Raw genomic sequence first — 21566 nt, 5'->3', positions numbered from 1 at the left:
TCCCACCTGTCCCAACAAAGCCCGAAGCGCCTCACCTCACTGACTGTGACCAGTGTAAACTTAAGGGTCAGCAAAACCAAACTATTCAAAAAGGCTTTTTACTCAAATGGGAGGGCTGCATTGTAGGGATGGGGTCTCAGGTGCTTCACTAACGAGTTGGGGATCACAGACTTCATCACCATTTTTGCCTTATATATTATCTGCTGCTTTAAATATGTACTCCTACGTACAACCAGCGCTCCATGTTGTCTAATGTTAGTCCTAGAATTGATTATGTTTTGCTCCAGTATTTTTTCTACTCTGTCTTGGATTCTTGCTAACGCTATGTCTTTTAAACTCGTATCTGTTTACCTTATGGTATTGTATCGAAATGTGCTTGATACTGATTGTATTAACCTCATACTGTGTGATCCACCTTGAGTCTCAGTGAGAAAGGTGTATAAATGACGTAAATAAATTAAATCACACAGATTTTTAAAAAGATTTTACAAAAAGGCAGAGGATGGGGACTTGCATACTTCCTGACAAAAAATCTGAAGATCAGAAGACAGAGAGCTGCACAGGGAACACAGCCATTAGCCATGATAGCTTCAGGAATCCTCCGAGTTACAGACACAGTATACCGGGTTAAAACAAGGACCTGTCCCTCACCAGCCCTGTTGCCTTCACTCCATGCAGCTGGCTAGATGCCAAGAGGATGCCAGACGGGATGGACTTCTGCCCTCACCCCAGCCCTGTTGGCTTCTTTACAACACCTCATTTCTCTCAGGAGAGTGCTGGAGAAGAGAGCTGTGCTGAGAGCTGCTGTAGCACAGTGGTTAAGTGGTTCGGCTGCAAATCAGCACTCTACTGGTTCGAATCCCGCTACTGCCATGAGCTCAGCAGGCGGCCTTGGGTCTGCCACTCCTCTCAGCCCCAGCTCCCCAGTGGCATTGTGGGGATAATAACAACACTGACTTTGTTCACCACTCTGAGTGGGACACTAATCTGTCAAGAAGAGTGGTGGTATAACAATGGAGGAAAATCACAGACCGCATCTCAACCACTGAGAACCAGAACTTCCAATCCAATTTCTATGAGAAATGGTGGCCTTTTCTGGACTACATGGAAAAGCAAAACAAATATTGAAGTCAATACCTGACAGTCTCAAAGTTATAGCAATTTATTAAATTTTATGTTCTTTCGTTGTCTGCACCACGTATATTGTAAATACTGCCAAGGCAATTGATACGCTGTCTCGAGCACATGTTTATATTCATACTGTTTATATAGTTATATATTTATAGGGGTTTTTTACTATTGCATATTGTTAAAAAAAATTTTAAAAAGAGGAGTGGTATATAAGAGCAATTATTATTACTGGCAAGTGGAATGGCGTCTCTCACTCATGCTCTGTAAAGAATAGCACCCACCTCCCAAATAACTTGGTGAGAATAAAATCTCTTCCATCCCTTCCCAAAGAGAAAGCTACGCTCTCCTCTGCAGAACTCTGGGGTATCTTCTCATGACATTCCTTGGCACGATTCTCTGTGTGGAGGAAGGGGCATAACCACAGCTGGTTCCACAGCTGGCCACCTCTAACACTCAGTAGGTGGGTGGGATCTATTTGATGGAGTACGCAGGGCAGGGGAGCTAACACTGCCTCACTCGTGTCACCCTCTAGAGACTTTCTGCACTTGATGTCCTAGGAGGAAACTCTTAAAGCGACAGTATGCAGACAGGGAAGGAAAACTTACGCTGAGCTCTGACTCTCAAAAGCTCATACCGTGCAAATCTAGTGGGTCTTTAAGGTGCTACTGGACCCGCTCTTCTACTGCAGACCAATATGGCTACCCACCTGAAATGTACACACGCCATTTTGATTCTAACACTCTCCTCCTTACTTCTGAAAAGCTTAGGGCACCTATGCTCACAATAACCCTGTTAGGTAGGCTAGGCTGAGGGAGACAAAGTGACTGGCCCACGGACACCCTTGGTTGTTTCGTGGTTGAGTGGTAATTTGAACTGTGATCGCCTGAGTCCTTGTCTGACACTCAAGCCACTGCTGGCTCTCAATAACACACTTGAGACATTTGTCTAAATACACATGGATCTCCTTACCCCCATGTAGTTTGACCCTCGCATACTGTTTAACGCTAGAGAAGAAAGGCATCTACACTACAGCAACCGCTTGTCTTTGTCCACGTGGACGCTGCCTTGAGAAGGTCTAAGCTCCTACCAAGTGCCCAGCCCATCGGCCACAAAAATTCCACAGTCATGACTCCAGCAGTTCCACCTCAAACTGGTGCAGTTCTTATCTGTCAAAGACAGCTCGGGCATCAGGTATTTCCAGGTTAATTTGGCGCTTCTGACTTCCAGCACGCAGAAGATAAACTAAAGCTGCCATCAGCTAAGGAAGACGGAGCCCACAAGACTACGCCGTACCCAACTTACAAAGAACAAAAAATGTTCCGGGGCAGGGGGGGAGGAGGGGTCAGAGGCACAGGGGACCAAGAGGCACCCAGAAGAGAGGTCCCACTTGCGTGCAGCTTCACAACACGGTTTCCATTTGTCCCAAACAATCTGCTCTCAGAACAATGTGCACCTTGGCACAGCTTTCTGTGTAGGGCAGGAAACCTCAAATACTACATCATCTGTTAGGCAAGAGACAGGATCCAATAACTTAAAGCCAGAGCACCTACAACTGCTGGGGTGGCAACTGTGTGTTGCAGTCACACAACAGGAAGAGTACTCATTCGAGTCCCAAAATGCAGGGACAGAAAATGCATTTCCTGGTCCCATGAGATGGAATGTATTTGCAGGGGCCGATTTTTCTGCTCTGTTCCAAAAGCGTCACCTTGAGCCTAGGGGTTTCCAGCCCCATTTCTCCAAGTCCTTCTGAGAAGGGAATCAACTAGAGATGCAAGAAACACGACCCCCCCAAGACATTATGAGGCTCTTGCAAAAGTCTTTCTGACTGCCTTCAGAATTACAACATGTGTTTCACCTGAGCCAGGCTCTCCAGAATTTCTCTCTGGTTCTGATTTAGGTGAATTTGGTGGCAGCGCTAGAGATGCATGAAACTCAGCCTAAGCAGCATATTTTGCCTCCACTGCACCCTAATTCCTATGCACATTTTTCATTCTGAAGCAACCACCACAAATAGCAAAAGGGACCTGCATACCATAGCGTAGCACTATGTTCCAGATTTTACTGCCTCTATTTAAATGAGCATCCCAAGCCAATTCACAACAAAGCAAATAAACCATTTTTAGAAAGCCAATAAAATAAGTATATGACAGTAAGAAAAAAGGCCCAGGCCCAGCTTTGACTCCAGCTGCCGATGTCTGAGTACTGGCAGCACAGGCAGTTAAGCTGCCCCCTGGGAGGACACCTTATAAGCTAGAAGCCATCAACGAAAACGCAGGAAGCCAGCCTCCAGGAGATGGGACACGAAGCACAGCCTGGGAGGAAGATCTGAGCACGTGGCCAGGCTCAGACATGAGCAGCCGCCCCTTCCAGCAGCCCAGACCCAAGCCAGTGACAGCTTTGCAGGACAAAACCAGCACCAGGATTATTTGTTTGTTGTTGTGTTTAGCGTGACATTGCTAAAAGCCTGTTGGCCAAATGAACAGTATCATTAAAGCAAAGTGGAACTAGCACCATGGATTAAAGGGGAGCTGCTGCAAATGTTGCTTGCCAAGCAGCCGTCTGACTGCTGGATCTGGACCAGGAGCCCTTTCTAAACTGTCTTCATGTGAAAGACGTGAAGCCACCTCATATTAGCCCTCTACATATGACAGAAAGTAAGATTAAACAAAAATGTGTGTGTAGAAACCAACATATGGAGAGGGAGAGAGAGCAGAAGCATGTTGGCCCTGCCCATGAACACAGATTCTACGCACTGCCCGGTGCATGCACATAGCGCACCTCCCCTCCCGCCCAACTGCCAATCAGGAACATTTGTAAAAGCAGCCTGTTCCACCTCTGTGTGCCCAATTTTTGCAAAATAAACACACATATCATGTGTAGAAGGTTAATATTGATCTATTTAAGTCAGTGTGGCCTCTTCTGACTAGCAGCAGCTCCCTGTGATCTCAGGCAAGAGGACTTCTTAACACATATAGATAAAATACCTATGGACGAAACTTGTGATCTTTGCCATGAAAAAGTGGCACTTGGTCAATATCACACTGCCCTTGCCAGGTCTCCGAAGGTAGCCTTGCACAGAATGCCTTGGAAGAGCCTACCCTGGGGATTGCTAACTAGCAAGACCTGCATTTCCCCAAGAGTGGGTGAAGGTGAAGCAACAACATACTTGAGCATAAAGTACTCGAAGCCACCAGAAGCACCTGCAGCTGGTGGGCTTCATTGCTTAAGAGGGACCACCACCCTATTTAGAACAAGACAACACCCAGCTCAGGGTCACTTGATTTCCCACCGCAGCCACCACCTCTGTTTCTTCTACATTGTTTCAGCCTGGTCAATTTCAGGCCACCCTGTGCTCATTGCTGTTCCCAAGATCTGACTAAGGCACCGTTTACTTCATCTGGGCCCAGACACAATTCAGCTAAAATAGGAATCAAGAGCAAACCAATGACCCCACACACACAATTTTATGTAGCTGTTAAAGAGCACAAAAGGTAAAGTGGAATCTGGTTGTACCCTACAGAGCAGTGGAAACAAGGAGGAACAGCCACCTATCTGGGACCTATTTGGTCAGCTATGCAGAATTTGGGGCGCAAGCACCATCTCTACATATCGTATATTTTGCCTGAACTTGACCTCATCTGCCCCATACCTCAAACAACATTCATCCTTGATAGCTTCAGAAGCCACCCTGTAAGCTAAAAGGCCCCCCAGCATACACACAGCCCTGTTCTACAGATTATGAGACTCAAGATTCCAGAGGAAAAGGGCCTTGCAGAATACCTGCTTTGCATGCAAAAGGTCCCAGGTTCAATCCCTGGCATGCCCAGCTAAAATAATTCGGTATTAGGAGGTGTGAAAGACCCCAGACCCTGAGGAGCTGCTGCCAGTCAGAGCCTTGAGAAACCAAGGACCTGACTCAGTAGGAGACAGCATCTGCTTTGCACGCCGAAGGCTTATCCTCTGCCTACAAGGAACAGGAAGCAGGTGGCATGAAAAATCTCCGCCCAAGATCTCGGAAAGCAGCTGCCCAGTGGAGTAGACAAGACTGACCTTGATCAACCAAGGATCTGAAGGCAAGCAATACAGTGCCAGGACCGTAGCCCGCTCCCTGCTCAAATGAGGGAGACACGACAGCAACAGGTCAGGAGCTGCAAAACTGGAGTCCAGCAGCACCTTAAAGCCTAACTAGATTTCCAGGGTAGAAGCTTCTGAGAGTCAGAGCTTGCTTCGTCAGGAGCTATACACCTTTTCCTGAGAGTCGGCTCCAAAGCTTGGCTGCTCCTCCAGTCCCAGGCACACAGAATCATAGGATTGAAAGGGACCTCCAGGGTCATCTAGTCCAACCCCCAACTAGTCCATACACAGAGAATTTACACTGGAAAGACTCAACCCCACCCCCACCCCAATAACCTTCCAAGCAAGCAGAATTCCCAGTTGGATCCTCCTCTGCATATCTGAAGCTGTGAACCTCGAAAGCGTCTAGAGTAACAAAGGTGGCTAATTTTCCTCAGGGATCCAGACACTGGGCATGGAGCAGGGGTCACTGTGTGTGTGTGAATGGGGTGTGTGTGGAGAGGTAGTTGTAAATTTCCTGCAGTGTGCAGGGGGTTGGGCTAGATGACCACGGAGATACCAACCCTATGATTCTATGATTCAAGAGGCTCCCTGAGAGCCCTCCAGGCCGGGAGTACAGGGGAGCTCTCTGAGACCTACCAGGCTCTACCTCCCCTTACCCTTAAGCTTCATCTGCAAATGGGGTTGCCAGCTCCAGAGATTTGGGGTGTGGACTCTGGAAAGGCGTGGTTTGGAAAGGGACCTGTAAAGGCGTTGTTTGGGGAGGGGAGGGACCTCAATGGTATAGAGCCCCTCCGAAGCAGCCATCTTCTTCAGGGGGGCTGATCTCTGGCCTGGAGATCAGTGGCAATTCCGGGAGATCTCCAGCCGCCACCTGGAGGTTGGCAACCACGGCAAGGCGTGGCACCCCGTCCCTCCCACCCCCGTCAGGGCGCAGGCAGGGGGACGCGGGCGCCAAGCCCACCCCGGGGCGGAGGGAGGGGGCCCGGCCTCCCCGCTCACTCACCAGCACCCCCGACGCCGCCATCTTGGATCCACGTGTCGGCACTGACGTCGGCGGAAGTGGCTCGCGGTTGGCCAAGGCGATGAGCGCCATGGAAACGGCGACAGGCCCCCGGGAAGTGCCCCAGAGAAACCCCTCTTGCTTTCCCTCACGCTCGCCTTCCCGTCCTTTTCCCTCCCCTCTACGCTTTCTCCTCAGGAAACGTCCGTCTCCCTGGCAACCGACTCATCCGGTGAGTTGCGCTGTGGTTTGGGCGGGAAAGGGAACAAGAGGGGCTCGCCAGCGCGCCTCCATCTTAGGTACTGGCGGGACGGCTCTTCCGCTATCTGGCTTGAGGCCGGCGCGGCGAGGTGACGTTCACAAACCCGAGAGGCGGTGCGTCATCTTTACTGCGGGCACCGTTGCTAAGCTACGGGGCTTGAGCGTCATTTTAGGACTGGCGGGCGTGCTCGTGAGGATTTCCGGGTGGGAGCCATCTTTGCTGATGGCAACGCTGGGAAAACGTGACCGGAAAGGACCCTACATTCGGCCACCGGCCGCGTAAGGAAGGGCAAATACGTGCGGGAGACTGACGGAGAGCGTGTCTCCGGACGCCATGTTTGTCGAGGGCGCTGTGGGTGGCTCCTAGTGCTGAAATAAAAGTGGAGTCCTGAGGGAATTTATAAATAGTATAATTTTGTTAACAGATTTTCTTTACCTGTATGATGTATTAATGTCTGTGGTTTAATTTTATCAGTATTTTTATACATACATACATGCATATACACACACATGCATGTGCATACATATATACTAGGGTTGCCAGCTCCAAGTTGGGAAATTCCTGGAGATCTGGGGGGTGAAACCTGGAGAAAGTGGGGTTTGTGGAGGAAAAGGACCTTGGCATGGCATAATTCCATAGAGTCCACCCCACAAAATAGCCATTTGCTCCAGGTGAACTGATCTCTGTGGCCTGGAGATGAGTTGTAATTCCGGGAGATCTCCAGCCACTACCTGGAGGCTGGCAACCCTAGTGTGGGCGGAGTGAATGCAGTTCTAGACTGAGAGTGGAGGAAAAAGATTCAGTGAGAGCTAGGGTTGCCAGCCTCCAGGTGGTAGCTGGACATCTCCCGGAATTACAACTGATCTCCAGGCAACAAAGATCAGTTCCCCTGGAGAAAATGGCTCCTATGAAGGGTGAATTCTATGGCATTATATTCCACTGAGGCCCCTCCTCTCCCCAGACTTCACCCTCATATCTCCAGGAATTTCCTGTTGGAAATAGCAATGTCTGGTGTACTGCAGCAGCAAGAAGGAAGAAGAGCCTTCTATGCAGGGGGCAGCAAGGATCACTTAGTTAGGACAGTGAGAGCAGCATCTCTCTTGTTTCCTGGGTCATCTCCTTGTCTTGTCTCCTATTGGGCTAAACAGGGCAATATCCTGCTTCTTCTCTCTCCTGCCACACTTCTTTACCTCTTTCTGCAAGATGTAGTCAGATAGCAGGGAATCTCTCTCTCCTCTTTACTCTCAAGTATGTAACTTCCTCAAATAAAACTTTTTGCCTCTTTAATCAGCACAGCGTAATTTCGCTGCATTATTTGCACTCAGCTAACATTTCCCAACCTGGCTGGCAACCCTAGTCAGAGCAAGAGAGGCAAGCTGTGTGCAGCCTTAGCATGTTTAAGTATTTCTGAGAAAAATATTTAGTCAGGGGAAAGCAGGCAAGCTGTGTGCAGCCTGAGCTTGTATATGTTGTCTGGAAGAAATATAACCTGTGTGGAAGCCTGAACTGCGTAATTGTGAAAGAACATTCAGTCAGGGGGAAACAGGCAAACTGTGTGCGCGCCTGAGAAAAGGTCTTACTTGTTATCGAGAGAGAAATTAATTTCAAAAGCAGGCAAACTGTGTGTGAAGCCTGAAAGAAGATCTAGGTGACTGGGTTTAAGTAAAGTAACTTTAAGAACGGAGAACTACTCTTTGGAAACCATCAAGTTTTAGAAATAATATGAAACTGATACGCCGCTTATAAACGTTTACTTTGTTTGTTTTATACATCCTAGAGTATGTGTCATTCCTATATCCCATTCCTTTCCTCAGGGTCACATAGTACCATGAAAAGCCTGACCCTTGGGCACGTTACTAAGAGGAGACATTTAAGTTATTCTGGAATTTAATTCTGGGTGGCAGCAATCTACCAAAAGGAGGCAGGAATAAAAGGCTTAAAGACCAAATCTACCCAACAGAAAGAAAGGGTCGTAACACAGACAATTAAAGAAGGATTCTAAGCTTATCATCTTCATCACTTAACTTGAGAGCACGTTGCAATGTATTCACTGGGATTCTACTTCTGAGAATGCATGCAGAGCTTGCTGTAATAGGGACCTGCTTCCATTACGTTTTTAAACTGGCAGCATCAAGTTGCTTTCTACATCACTGCCCATGGACAGAAAACACACCGAAAAAGGAGATTCAACAGCTTCAGCTTTTATCATGAGAAATAAACCCAAACTGTTTACATCAAAATGAATCCAAATACACAACATAGATAACATTTGATTTCTTTCTATACCGCCTGTTTTTTGCAGAGTTGTAAATTTAGGTACAGTCCTGAGTACAGAGAGGGAGAGAAGTGCCTACAAGAGCATTTCAGTTAATCGATGGAAAACTTTTCCTTGGCTTTAACCTGCATTAAACATGAAAGCCCTTCAAGGCTGGAGACAAAACTTCACCTGCTAGGAAAGCAGTTTGTGGAGAATACACCAAACATCACAAGAAGATGGTGGTTAAAAAGAGCCAAGCCCTCACCCTAACCTCCAACTTGGGTTTAACTATAAAGTTTGATTTAAAAACTAAAGTTGGCAAAATGGCAAAGCAGGAAAGACTAATAATGTTGCTTCTGCAATAGGGTGGTGAACGTGATTTTTTTTAAAAATAGATAATTAAAAATGTACACTTAAAGCAGTCTTTAGAATGGAGAGATCCCTGTTGTTCATCTCTATTTGAAAGGCCTACGGGGTTCCTGCAAGTGATATTTAGGCAGCTGCATTCCACATGGCAATTACAGTAGCTATGCAAAACCTTTTCTTTTTAATAATAACATTTGATATATACACTGCCCTTCAGGACAACTTAATGCCCAATCAGAGCAGTTTACAAAGTTTATTATTACTATCCTCACGACAATCACCCTGTGAGGTGGGTGGGCTGAGAGAGCTCTGAGAAGCTGTGACTGACCCAAGGTCACTCAGCTGGCTTTTAGTGGAGGGGGGGAATCAAACCTGGCTCTCCAGATTAGAGTCCTGCTGCTCTTAACCACTACACCAAACTGGCGCTCCTCTTTGTTAGAACAGCCCTCAGCCAAGAGAAACTCAGAGTTGTTTTTTTAAAGCAGGAATTGCTGCTTTTAGGTGGGGCTGAAAGGATGTTGCTAGAAAAGATGTAGCAAAAAGCAACTGATTTGAGGCCAACAGCTTCTCAAGCTCTTTATATACACACCAGAACTGCCTGTCAACTTGCCATCTGTTCTTTGGCTGCCTACAGAAATTAAGAATGCTGGTAAACACCTCCCTCTTTAATTGCATCATGGCATGTAAAGAGAGGAAATAATAATGATAACAATATTCGATTTATATACTGCCCTTCAGGACAACTTAATGCCCACTCAGAGCAGTTTACAAAGTGTGTTGTTATTATCCTCATGGCAATCACCCTGTGAGGAGGTGGAACTGAGAGAGCTCTGAGAGAGCTGTGACTGACCCAACCAAGGCCACCCAGCTGGCTTCAAATGGAGGAGTGGGGAATCAGACCCAGTTCTCTGGATTAGAGTCCTGCCGCTCTTAACCACTACAACAAACTGGCTCCGCTACACCGAACTGTGTGCGCCTTCTTCCTGGCCTGCAGCAGGGGTTGGACAGCCACAAACATACATACCATGCGCTATCACTGCAACCACATTTTAAAATGGATTTTTGTTGGAGTGTTATTTAATTTCACTTTATGCAAAATTAGCAGCTTGGTTGCGAGGCACATTTTGTGGTTCAAATTAGACCTCCCCGCCAGGGATTCCAAGTAAAAACCAAGACGAGACAGTAGATCTTTTGACTACTGCTGGCAGGCATTTCTATTTGAATCAAATTATAAGCTACAGGTAAATAGATTATAATAGTTTAGATTTCCGTGTCACTATGTACAATCCTGTGCACACTTTCCTGGGAGTAAGCTGTGCTGAATTTTGTGGGACAAGCTTCTGGCTGTACAGGCACAGGACTGTGTGGTCTCCTAACTTAGTATATGTGAACACATTTCTCCTAAAAAGTGAATCAACTTGGGGTTTTGTAAGCTGTGCATAGCACCTAGCATCCTTCTGTTGTGTGCTGCTTGATCAGTGTTTTAAATACAACCATCGTACACACACACGTATCCAAAAATCTCATCATACCAACTACAAATTTAAGACACTCTTGGGTTTAAAAGACTGTGGCTTTCCAACTAAATCTTAAGACAAAAAGTAAATGTACGCAGCGTTCCATTTGGAATGAGATCTGCTGACTGCAGTTTGGCCAGGACATACAAGCAGACAACAGACGAGAGATTGCTCTGGGTGAAGAGTTCATCACTCGCACAGTGCTGTCCTCAGCTGTGGTTGGCAAGATGCCCCAAGGAAGCGAATGAGACAGAACTACTTTTGTCCAAGCCACCAACGGATCGTGAAGCCGCCCAATTGGCTTTTGATGGCATCGTTTGGCTTCCTGTCATTCTAAGGCTGTTGTTGGTATTGACTTTCTGTGGCAGTGAAGAAATCTTCTAGGATGCTCTGGTTGTACTCAAACGTTGGGCGGTCCTCCGGCTTGCTCTTCCAGCACCGTGTCATAATTTCATAGAGCTCCTCTGGGCAATTCTCCGTGCGTGGCATTCGATAGCCACGTTCGATGGCACGCATCACTTCCTGTGTCGACATCCCTGAATTCAATGAAGAAAGAAAGAGACTTAAACGATTGAACAGTTTGCTGATTGAACAGTTAACTCGTAGCCCATAACCTGCATGAGAGCATCTCAGCCTGGAGGATGGATAAGAAGCTTGCTGCTTACCTGTGTGATTTTCTTTGGCCATCACCCACCACCTTTCTCTGCCAGAGGCCAAGAATCAAGAGTTTTGGAGAGACTACAAGAGTACCTTCTGGCTACACACCTGGATACGGGGTCCGTCCATACGTGATGATCTCCATTAGAAGGATCCCAAAGGACCAGACGTCAGATTTTATAGAGAAACAGCCATAGTTGATGGCTTCGGGTGCAGTCCATTTGATGGGAAACTTGGCACCTGCCCCAAAGAGATCCAAGCAGAGCCATTACAGTCAGCAGGTGTTACCCAAATGGGGGGGTTCCTTGTGAGTTGGGGGAATTAGTATTCAAGAGACACTGTGAGAGGGGGTAGCTGCCGAATCTCCATCCATGTCATTTCCCTCACAGAACTCTCAAGTAAACAGGCAGGTGTACAAGAGGAAAGGTTTCTTTATTATCAGAGCAGCAAAAGGCAAACACAGAAAACACACACAGCTAACTGTAGGGGGCCAAGCAAGATTGCCAGTGGCTGAGGCTGTCGCTGTGTTCCCCAGCGGAGAGGTTTCCATATTGGACTGGAAGCAGAATCAGTTTTTCAAAATGAGGCAAGAACATTAGCACAGTTTACACACCTGCCTGAATTCAGCTTGTCTTTGTGCAGAGGAACAAAGAAAAAATAACACTTTCAAAGGCACAGGCCCTTTCTGCCACAGTATGGCCAGTACAATCCGAGGAACAATGTCCTGGGTGTAAGCACCTTTGAACAGACCGCAGTAGGTTTCTGAGTAGACTTGCTCCACATTTTTGTAATGTTCTTTTTTTTGCATTGGAGGCTGCCCAGGTTTTGTGCAAAGGAGCTGCACTCCTGTAGAGAAAACTGCCCTTTCACTGTGAAGCTGTGATTTGCCTTCCCTGTCTCCCTCTCTTGGCAAAGGGCTATATTAAGAGAGAAGGCAGAACTGCACTATGCATAGAGAGCCAATATTGGTGTAGTGGTTAAGAGCAGCAGGACTCCAATCTGGAGAGCCAGGTTTGATTCTCCACTCCTCCACTTGAAGGCAGCTGGGTGACCTTGGGTCGGTCACAGCTCTTTCAGAGCTCTCTCAGCCCCACCCACCTCACAGGGTGTTTTGTTGGGGGGATAATAATAAGATACTTTGTAAACCTCTCTGAATGGGTGTTAAGTCATTCTGAAGGGTGATATATAAATCAAATTCTGTTGTTGTTATTAAGGCTGCCATTTCCTTCTTTGAAGTGGCTGCACCCAGAACTTTAAGGCAGAGAACATTTTCACCTCTGGGAGATTGCCAAAACAGGAGCCCTTTTCAGTGGGGGATTGGAAAATGTGAAACGGCCCCCATTTCAGTCCAGCCCTGGTACATTGCCCGATATTGCTTCTATTGTCTCTAAGGACTGGTGCTTGATGTGTTCTGCAGTTTCCTCATTCTGCTGGCCTGCTTTTGGTTCTCATTCTCACCTTTTGCTATCCAGTTTGTCCTATCAATATTATTTCTAAAGAACTAAAAATCTATGGTTGTTGTGGGTTTTGCCGTGGTCTTGGCTGTGGCTGGCATCTTCAGAGGTGTAGCACCAAAAGACAGAGATCTCTCAGTGTCACAGTGTGGAAAAGATGTTGGCCTGCACGTTTCAGAGGGCACGTAAGCATGAGCACAATTTCAACAGGAAAGAAGAGACTTTAAGAATGAATAGAGCATGGTTTCCAGTTCTGAAAAACACCAGGCTAACAAAACACTCTACACCCGACAATAGCCCTGCAGAGAAGATTAGCACATCAAGCCCCAATCCATATGCAAAAGAACCTCCTCAGGATACAGTGAAGCCTCCCGCCATTAGCATTCCACACCCTGGGAAACTCTTACAGGATGACTCAGCTCAACCCCACCCCTCCTGAGTAGATACAAATGACCTGCAAACATCTCCTCCACACTGTGACACTGAGAGATCTCTGTCTTTTGGTGCTACACCTCTGAAGATGCCAGCCACAGCTGCTGGCGAAACGTCAGGAACTACAATGCCAAGACCACGGCAATACAGCCCGGAAAACCCACAACAACCATCGTTCTCCGGCCGTGAAAGCCTTCGACAATACAACTAAAAATCTGTTACATGCTATCCAAAAACAAAACAAAACAGAGAACTAACAAAAAAGGAGAACTCTTTTGGAAGGGCCGCTGTGTACCTTCCCGGGCTGTGTATTCATTATCTTCAATCACTCTGGCCAAGCCGAAATCGGCAATCTTGCAAACCAGCATTCCTGACACCAGGATGTTGGCCGCTCTCAGATCCCGGTGGATATAGTTTCTCTGCTCGATAAAAGCCATGCCTTCTGCTATCTGCAGCAAGGAGAGATGAAGGCATTTGTTATAAAAGATATCACTCACGAGCCTTTGTGGAAGCTGAAGAAGTAAGCCTGTTGCATGCTGAGAAAGCCACTGTGGATAGAGTGGGCCGAAATTAAAATTAGAAACTCAGCTTCAAATCCCAGCTCAGCTGTGGTCAGCCTCACTGCCCCTTGAGGAAGCTTTAGCAATGGTGATCTGCAGTGTCTGTACATTTTCTTAATTAAGTTTCCTTCCTCCTTTGTAAGAATTTCCCTTTTTGGATCCAAATTTGCCTCCAGATTACATTAAGGTGGCTGGAACAAAATGTATGTGCTAAAAATGCAAAACAGGCACAGATTTGTCAGAGCAGCCCTCCTGATGGGGCAAGCTCAACTGCTCACTCTAGCTGCCAACCTCCAGGTGGTGCCTGGAGAGTTCCTGGAATTACAACTGATCTCCGGACTATACAAATCAGTTCCCTGGGAGAGTGGCTCCTTTGGAGGATGGACTCTGTGGCCTTATATCCTGCTGAGGTCCCTCCCGCCCCAAACCTTGTCCTCCAGGTTCCACCCCGAAATCTCCAGGAATTCCCCAGTCTTTCTGCTCGTCCTTCTAGTAGAAAGATGTCAGTGGGACGTGAGCAACAGTGAAAGTGAATGAGGAGAAAGGCATAACACACAGGGATGAATTCTGTGGCTGTGTTCCGCTAGCGGTTGCACTTTCCTCAGACACAAGAAGCCTTCACTTCTATTGCATTTATGAACATAACTGGGGTGTGCCATTCGGGATTCTGATTAGGGATAAACATCCAAACCGGGCCCTATTTGGAAAGATTTGGGATTCCCGAATCAGCCTAAGCCAAAGCTTTCCGAAGCGATTTGTATCCTGCACCTGAAAAATATTTGGGAAAAAATTAGAAATAACCCGAATCCTGAAGAAGCAAGCCGCTTCGGAATTTGAGTGTTTGAATCGCTTCGGTATGCTCCATAAAAATGTGGAGCACACTGAAGCTCAAAGCAACACTTTTCTTGTCACGTGCAAGAAAAATGTTGTTTTCAAATGCTCCCCCTCATATTGTGTGAAGAAACCAGTGGAGCGTTTGAAAGTGCCCCTTTTTGTGCCGCTTGCAAGTGGCATGAAACACCAGTCCACTTGCTACAGCTGGTGGGGAGAGCCTTCCCACCAGCTGAAGCAAGTGGTGCGGTGTTTGAACGCACGCCTTTCCGTGTCGCTTGCATGTAGTACGAAAAGGAACGCTTTGAGTTTCAAATGCTGTGCCAGGAACGCTTTGAGTTTCAAATGCTGTGCCGCTTGCTTCAGCTGGTGGGGGGTGGAGGCTTTCAAACTTCCTGCCCCGCTACTTTTTTCCCCCCAATGGGAGGGGGAGGAGGGTTCCCTCCAAGCTCCATTGTTTTACCACAGAGTGGTAAAACAGACTTGTGGAAGTCCTAGAGTGTTACCTTGACACCATGATGTCACTTCTGGGTCCCTCCATTTTCTGATGTATAAGTGGGTCTGGCAGCAGGATAAGACCCAACAGCCCTACCACCATTCTATGTGAAATTCTTGATACATGTCAGCCTTATCCCCATAACAAGAATTGTTTGTTTCCTGCCTAATGCCTGTTGTGCGGCTTGGGGTCAGACACCTCCCATCTCTGAATTAGCAGCCATGAAGCCCCCTAGTCTGCACAATGCTGGGCAAGGGTTTGGGGATCCTTCCCTACACACACACATGCACACATGCACTTTCCCAGGTGCAAATCAGTCCCCTGGAAGGAATGAAGATGGTACTGGTACTATGGTCAGAGCGCCTTAAACTTTAGGTAGAACACAGCCTCAGTCCTGCACTCTGACCATCTCTATTCCAGCCCTCTCCAACAACCAGTACCACATGGGATCTGCCAGCATCGGGTAAAGGTAGTCCCCTGTGCGAGAGTCATTACTGACTCATGGGGAGGACGTCGCATCACAACGTTTTCTTGGCAGACTTTTTGTTACGGGGTGGTTTGCCATCGCCTTCCCCAGCATTAAAGACAATTAAATTAAATACAATAAAATTGCAATGCTCAGAAAGCTCCCCAATTGTTGTGGCAATTGCAACACGAGTCCTGTAAAGTAGTGACTATGAGTCTCTCTACACGAGGATGCTCAAGTGTAGGGAGATACATTAGCCCGGAAGCGTAGTTTAAAAGCCGGAGGCTCTGTCAATTTCACCTCTCTACACAGAGCCCTGGAAACAGCTCCTTAGAGGGTTTGTTAATTTCATCTTCGCAAATGGGCTTAGTTCATGAGGAGGCCTGTGGCCAAGCTTAAAAGCCTTATAATGCACGTGAGCCTCTTTGTGGCCAATGCTGCTTCTGCATAAAATTACATATCCTCTGAACGCAAAGACCCTGAGAGCAGCTGTCCATCTCAGGTCAGCTTCAGTGAGTCATGGCTGGGCCCAGAGAGCTGAACTGGGAGCTTTACCCTCTGGTCACCACACCCTCCAAGGACAGACGTCCCGAAGCTCAGAGGCTAATTTTCAGCAGGGAAGTTGGAGAAAAACAGTGTTTGCCACCCTGGACCCACCTGCTCATTTGAATTGCTGATTTGGAAGGCACAGCACAGACCCTTCCAGACAAAGGACGGCTTGTTGCACAGGGCAGGGAGAACAACTCCTCATCAGAGAAGGAAATGCCCCTGGGCCCGTTCCCCATTTGCTGCTTCCTCCACTTACATGCACACACAGGCCACAAGAGTCAGGCCGATTTGCACATTCAAATCAGCCTTACTTCGAACAAAGCGTCCTTTGACAGAACTTTCAACTGGGCTGATTCAGGTCTCTGCTTACTGGAGATTAGGGCAGAGGGAGTAGGCTTGCCAACAGGCCTGGAGAACAACGCCCTGCCCCTTCAACAGAGGCTTAAAATATGGAAAGGAGCAGCTGAAGCTTCTCAAGACATGGAGGCAAATGACGCCATCTGGTAAATAATATAACACTCCATCCCTATTAAAGGAGGAGCCCCGTGGCATAGCGTGGTAAGCGGCAGTACAGTAGTCCAAGCTCTGCTCATGACCTGAGTTCAATCCTGGTGGAAGCCGGGTTCAGGTAGCCGGCTCAAGGTTGACTCAGCCTTCCATCCTTCCGAGGTCGGTGAAATGAGTACCCAGTTTCCTGGGAGTAAAGTGTAGATGACTGGGGAAGGCAATGGCAAACCACCCGGTAACAAAAGTCTGCCAAGAAAACGTTGTGATGCAACGTCCCCCCATGGGTCAGTAATGACTCGGTGCTTGCACAGGGGACTACCTTTACCTACCTCTATTAAAGACTCTCTGTTAAAGGCAGCCAGTGTGGTGTAGAGGTTAGGGCGATGGACTAAGAGCTGGACAACCCAGGTTCGATTCCCCGCTCTGCCATGGAAGCTTATTGGGTGATCTTGGGCCAGATCCAAACTCTCAGCCTAAGCTACCTCACGGGGTTGTTGTGAGGAAAAAATGGAGGAGAGAAGAATGACGTAAGCCACCTTGAGTTCCCATTGGGGAGAAAGGTGAGGAAAAGGTGAAGCAAAATAAATAAATAAAGGGACAAGACCATTTTCTCCAAGTCAGTTGGCAACCCTAGTGGGGAGGCCCTGATCTGCACTGAGGGGCATGCAGCACCCCTGGGATATGTATTTTTTAAAATGCATTTGCTTCATTTAGACCCTACCTTTCCCCCGCAGTGGATTACATCAGTCTGCATTCTTCCACTGTAACACAACAACCCTGTGGGGTAGGCTAGACTGACAGTGCGTGACTGGCCCAAGGTCACCCAGCAAGCTTCCACGGCACAGAGCGGACTCGAACCTGGGTTTCTCAGATCCTAGCCCAACACTCCTGCCTGAGAAATGTGGATTACACGAGCGATATGGGATGGGCAGAGACCTGCATAGCGTGGACTGAACACCCCAGAGATGTCATAGGGATAGCAAGGACAGCCGAGCCTTCACAGCTTTGATCCAAGGCCTCTAGGCAAGCACCCCTACCAACAGAAGTGTTGCTCTGCCCTCGTTCAGAAGCACATTCTCACATCCTATTCCAAGGGCTGAATCCCTGGATGAACCTCAGAGCATCTCCTAGGGAACTGAAAACGGCAACTTCCTCGTTTCCAAAAAGGAGACGGCTCCTGCTTACCTGGGCAGAGAAGTCTATCAGCTTTGGGAGTGGCTGACTGTGTCCTTCGTCGCTTTTCAGAAAATCCAGCAAGCTGCCTGTGGAGCGGAAAGAAGTTATTCTTCAGGTTGTGGACTTTTCTGGGAGCCCCCACCCTCGCTCCCGTTCCTTCCCTGCTAGCTCAGCAAGAAAACACCAGCATCTCCAAGAAAGCCAGGCTGGTGCAGGGGGGATCTGTACCTCTGTCCAAACCCTGGAACTAAACATTCAAAGCCTTCCATCAGAGCAGAACAACGTCCTTGCCAGGTCAGAAAAAGAGACCTTGTAGTCCAGCATCCTGTTTCACACAACAGTCAACCAGTTGCCCCAGGAAGGTTCCCAAGAAGGTCCCAGAGACCAAAGCTTGCCCCTTGCTCACAGCTCTTACTACATCCTGCAGCGTTGAGTCCCACAAGTTAATTACTCTTGGGGTGAAAAAGTACTTCGTTTTATCTTTCCTGACTCTACTACTCATCAACGTTATTAGGTGCTCCCTGAGTTCAATTTTGGCTAAGTTCAAGTATTATCGCATGTCCACTTTCCACTTGTTTCTTCTGAACTGCCCACTTGTCTTCCCACCTTCCCAAAGTGCTAGGGTTGCCAACCTCCAGGTGGGGGCTGGATATCTTCTGGAATGACAACTGATGCCAGACGATAGGGATTAGATCCCCTGGAGAAAATGGCAGCTTTGGAGGGTGGACTCTGTGGCATCATATCCTCTGTAAGCTCCCTCTCCTCCTTAAACTCAGCCCTCCTCAGGCACCCAAATCTTCAGGATTTTCCTAAAACGGACAACCCTACAAAGCACAGAGGTGGACCCTGTCTTCCAGAGCAAGTCCTAGCTTGTAACGTGAAAGGAATGCTAGTCAGCTTGCTCCCTCCCTACCACGAAGCTCTCTCTGCTTCATGTGCTTTCTCTTATAGCACAGAATCATCGAGTTCGAAGGGACCTCTAGGGTCATCTAGTCCAACCCCCCTGCACAATGCAGGAAATTCCCATATACCTCCCCCCTCCCCCGCACACCCAGTAACCTTTACTCCATGCCCAGAAGATAGCAAAACACCTCCAGGATCCCTAGCCAAACTGGCCTGTGGAAGGTTGTTGTGGGTTTTCCGGGCTGTATTGCCGTGGTCTTGGCATTGTAGTTCCTGACGTTTCGCCAGCAGCTGTGGCTGGCATCTTCAGCACCAAAAGACAGAGATCTCTCAGTGTCACAGTGTGGAAAAGATGTTGGCATGACCTGCCAACATCTTTTCCACACTGTGACACTGAGAGATCTCTGTCTTTTGGTGCTACACCTCTGAAGATGCCAGCCACAGCTGCTGGCGAAACGTCAGGAACTACAATGCCAAGACCACGGCAATACAGCCCGGAAAACCCACAAAAACCATCGTTCTCCAGCCGTGAAAGCCTTCGACAATACATTGGCCTGTGGAAAATTGCTACTTCAGCCTGTTGGTTCTGGTCCGACCTTCTGGGGCAACAGAAAATAAACCACTTCCCTGGTCTGGATCTCCTAGTCTGAGCCGGCCTAACCTCGCAATAGCCTAGATGGTTGCTGCAAGCAACAAAGTTTCTCAAGGGTGTCAATGAATCAACTGAAATCCAAGATTTCGTTGCCACAGGAGGTGGTGGCAGCTACAAGCATTGCCAGCTTCAAGAGGGGACTGGACAAATATATGGAGCAGAGGTCCATCAGTGGCTATTAGCCACAGGAGATAGATGGTATTCTCTTTGTGGGGAGGTGGTGCTCTGTTGTCTTGGTGCTGGAAGGAAGGCAGTGGGAGGGCTTCTGGTGTCCTGGCCTCACTGACAGTCCTTTTAGATGGCACTGGATTTCTAGCCACTGTGTGTGACAGAATGTTGGACTGGATGGGCCACTGGCCTGATCCAACATGGCTTTGCTTATGTTTCTTATGTTCTTAAGATTCATACCAGGGGATCACTTACTCTGCCACAGGGAGGTGCTGTAGCCTAGTTTTACATCCTGTTGCAGGCACGTGATCAGAAAGCTGCAACTTTGCAATACTACAAAATATAAGATCCTGGAGTGCCTTCTCATGTTTGCTGGTCACCCCAAGCATCTGACTGGCCACTGTACGAAACAGAACCAGACAGACCTCTGGTCGCATCCATCAGGGTTCTACTTATGCTCTTAAAATAGAGTCCAATAAACTAGAGGAATAAAGTTCTAAATAAACTTTATGAGAGTGTGAAACAGGATGTTGGACTAGAAGAACCACTCCTCTGATCCAACAGGGCTCTTTGGATGTGATGTTCTTAGCATTCTATGACATCACAGCAGCTCAGCCAATAGCTGGCCGAGGAGGGCAGTTTTAGTGTAAGCACAACCCTGAACCTCTTGCTTGATTAAACTATATCAAGTTTCTATATTGTAGAAAAGAGCAAGAGTCCAGTAGCACCTATAAGACTAACAAAATTTGTGGAAGGGTGTGAGCTTTCATGGGTCACAGCTCACTTCTTTAGATACTTTGGGCTTTTGTGAGCTGTGGCTCACGAAAGCTCCTACCCTACCACCAATTTTGTTAGTCTTACAGGTGCTACTGGACTCTTGCTCTTTTCTACTGCTACAGACAGACTAACACGGCTCCCCATCTTGAGGTTTCTATGTTGTCAGTTTTAGAATAGCTTGTGCTTGTTTTAGTCTTTCTTCAACTCTGTATGAGATTTCTGCTGGCTTTAAATCTTTGCAAATGTGGCCTTTTATATTGTTTATTGAAATGTCTTTGAAACTGACTCTACTGACGACACTGTGTAATCCGCCTTGAGTCTCAGTGAGGAGGGTGGACAAAAATAATGTAAATAAAATAAAATAAAATAAATATAAAATAAGAACTGTGCCTTATTCAGTCCCACTTCTCTTCAGGAGGCAGGGAGCTGCACTCAAACCTGGGAAAGTGGTGTCTTAGACATAATTCACTTTCACATGGAGGCTGGCTTTCTCTTTTAGATCTATCTCCACTCCCTGTTCTGTGTCTTAGCATCTGCCTTCCCTCAGCAAACAGTAACTCTTCCTCCTGCCACGTGTTGTACATTATGCAGTTTTCCTAGCATGTGGCGCTTGTGCACGTGTGTCCATGAGTGTGTGCTGAGGAGCTGAGCCACCTCAGCAGTACAGGATCCAACCAGGATGCTGAGTCCCGAAAGTAAGGCATGCAAATGGAAGTAAAAAAAGAGGAGATTCTGAGAAATCCAGGTTTTGTCCAAAAACGGGAAGGATTTTAGAAAAGAGGGGGTTATATACAGCTCTGAGTGTGAATTCTCCTCCAAGAACTTCCCCGGCCATGAACCTTACTTAAAGCTCAGACAAATTCAAAAAGCAGAGTCCTATCAGAAGCTAATTGTCATGTTAGTTAAACAGAACGTCCATGTACCGAGCAGTGTACCCTTGAAAACTAGATGCTGGGAAAAAAACAAAAAGGGAACGCCCGCAACTTTACAACCTCTTTTGTCAGCTTTCCGGAACCACCTGGAGGAAACAGAATGCTGGACCACCTACTTAATTAAGGCATTTTTTCCTTTCTTCTCCCACTTGAGAGAAAGTCTTCAAGGCATCTTACAAACACAAATGCCAGAAAAAACTAATGAAAACCCAAGTGGCTGCATAAATCCGGGCCGGGGGGGGGGGGGGGCGGAGAATCCTGCTTCATGTGCAACAATTGTAAAATTAATTGGTGCTTAAAACTTGGCAAGAATAGATGGACACTCTGTGTGATCTAGGAAAGGAATGCTGAAAAGGGTCGACTCAAAATAATGCCCCTCCATCCCTCAGTGCAGCT

At 47.4% G+C, this 21566-nt stretch overlaps 1 protein-coding gene across 1 annotated transcript in view; it reads right to left on the bottom strand.

Annotated features, from left to right (window-relative positions):
* Positions 1-8670: 8670 nt before the first annotated feature.
* Positions 8671-21566, bottom strand: part of HCK (HCK proto-oncogene, Src family tyrosine kinase) — a 49810-nt gene continuing 36914 nt past the window's right edge. Inside the window, exons 11-14 of the mRNA XM_054981871.1 lie at positions 17748-17824; positions 13449-13602; positions 11376-11507; positions 8671-11146 (exon numbers count right to left, since the gene is read on the bottom strand). Of these exons, the coding sequence (XP_054837846.1) occupies positions 10944-11146; positions 11376-11507; positions 13449-13602; positions 17748-17824 (566 nt within the window). The 3' untranslated portion in view covers positions 8671-10943. The remainder of the gene's footprint in view (positions 11147-11375; positions 11508-13448; positions 13603-17747; positions 17825-21566) is intronic.

Source organism: Eublepharis macularius, chromosome 5 (genome assembly GCF_028583425.1).
Source record: "Eublepharis macularius isolate TG4126 chromosome 5, MPM_Emac_v1.0, whole genome shotgun sequence".
Taxonomy (NCBI): domain Eukaryota; kingdom Metazoa; phylum Chordata; class Lepidosauria; order Squamata; family Eublepharidae; genus Eublepharis; species Eublepharis macularius.
This window is presented reverse-complemented; position numbering and strand designations above follow the sequence as displayed.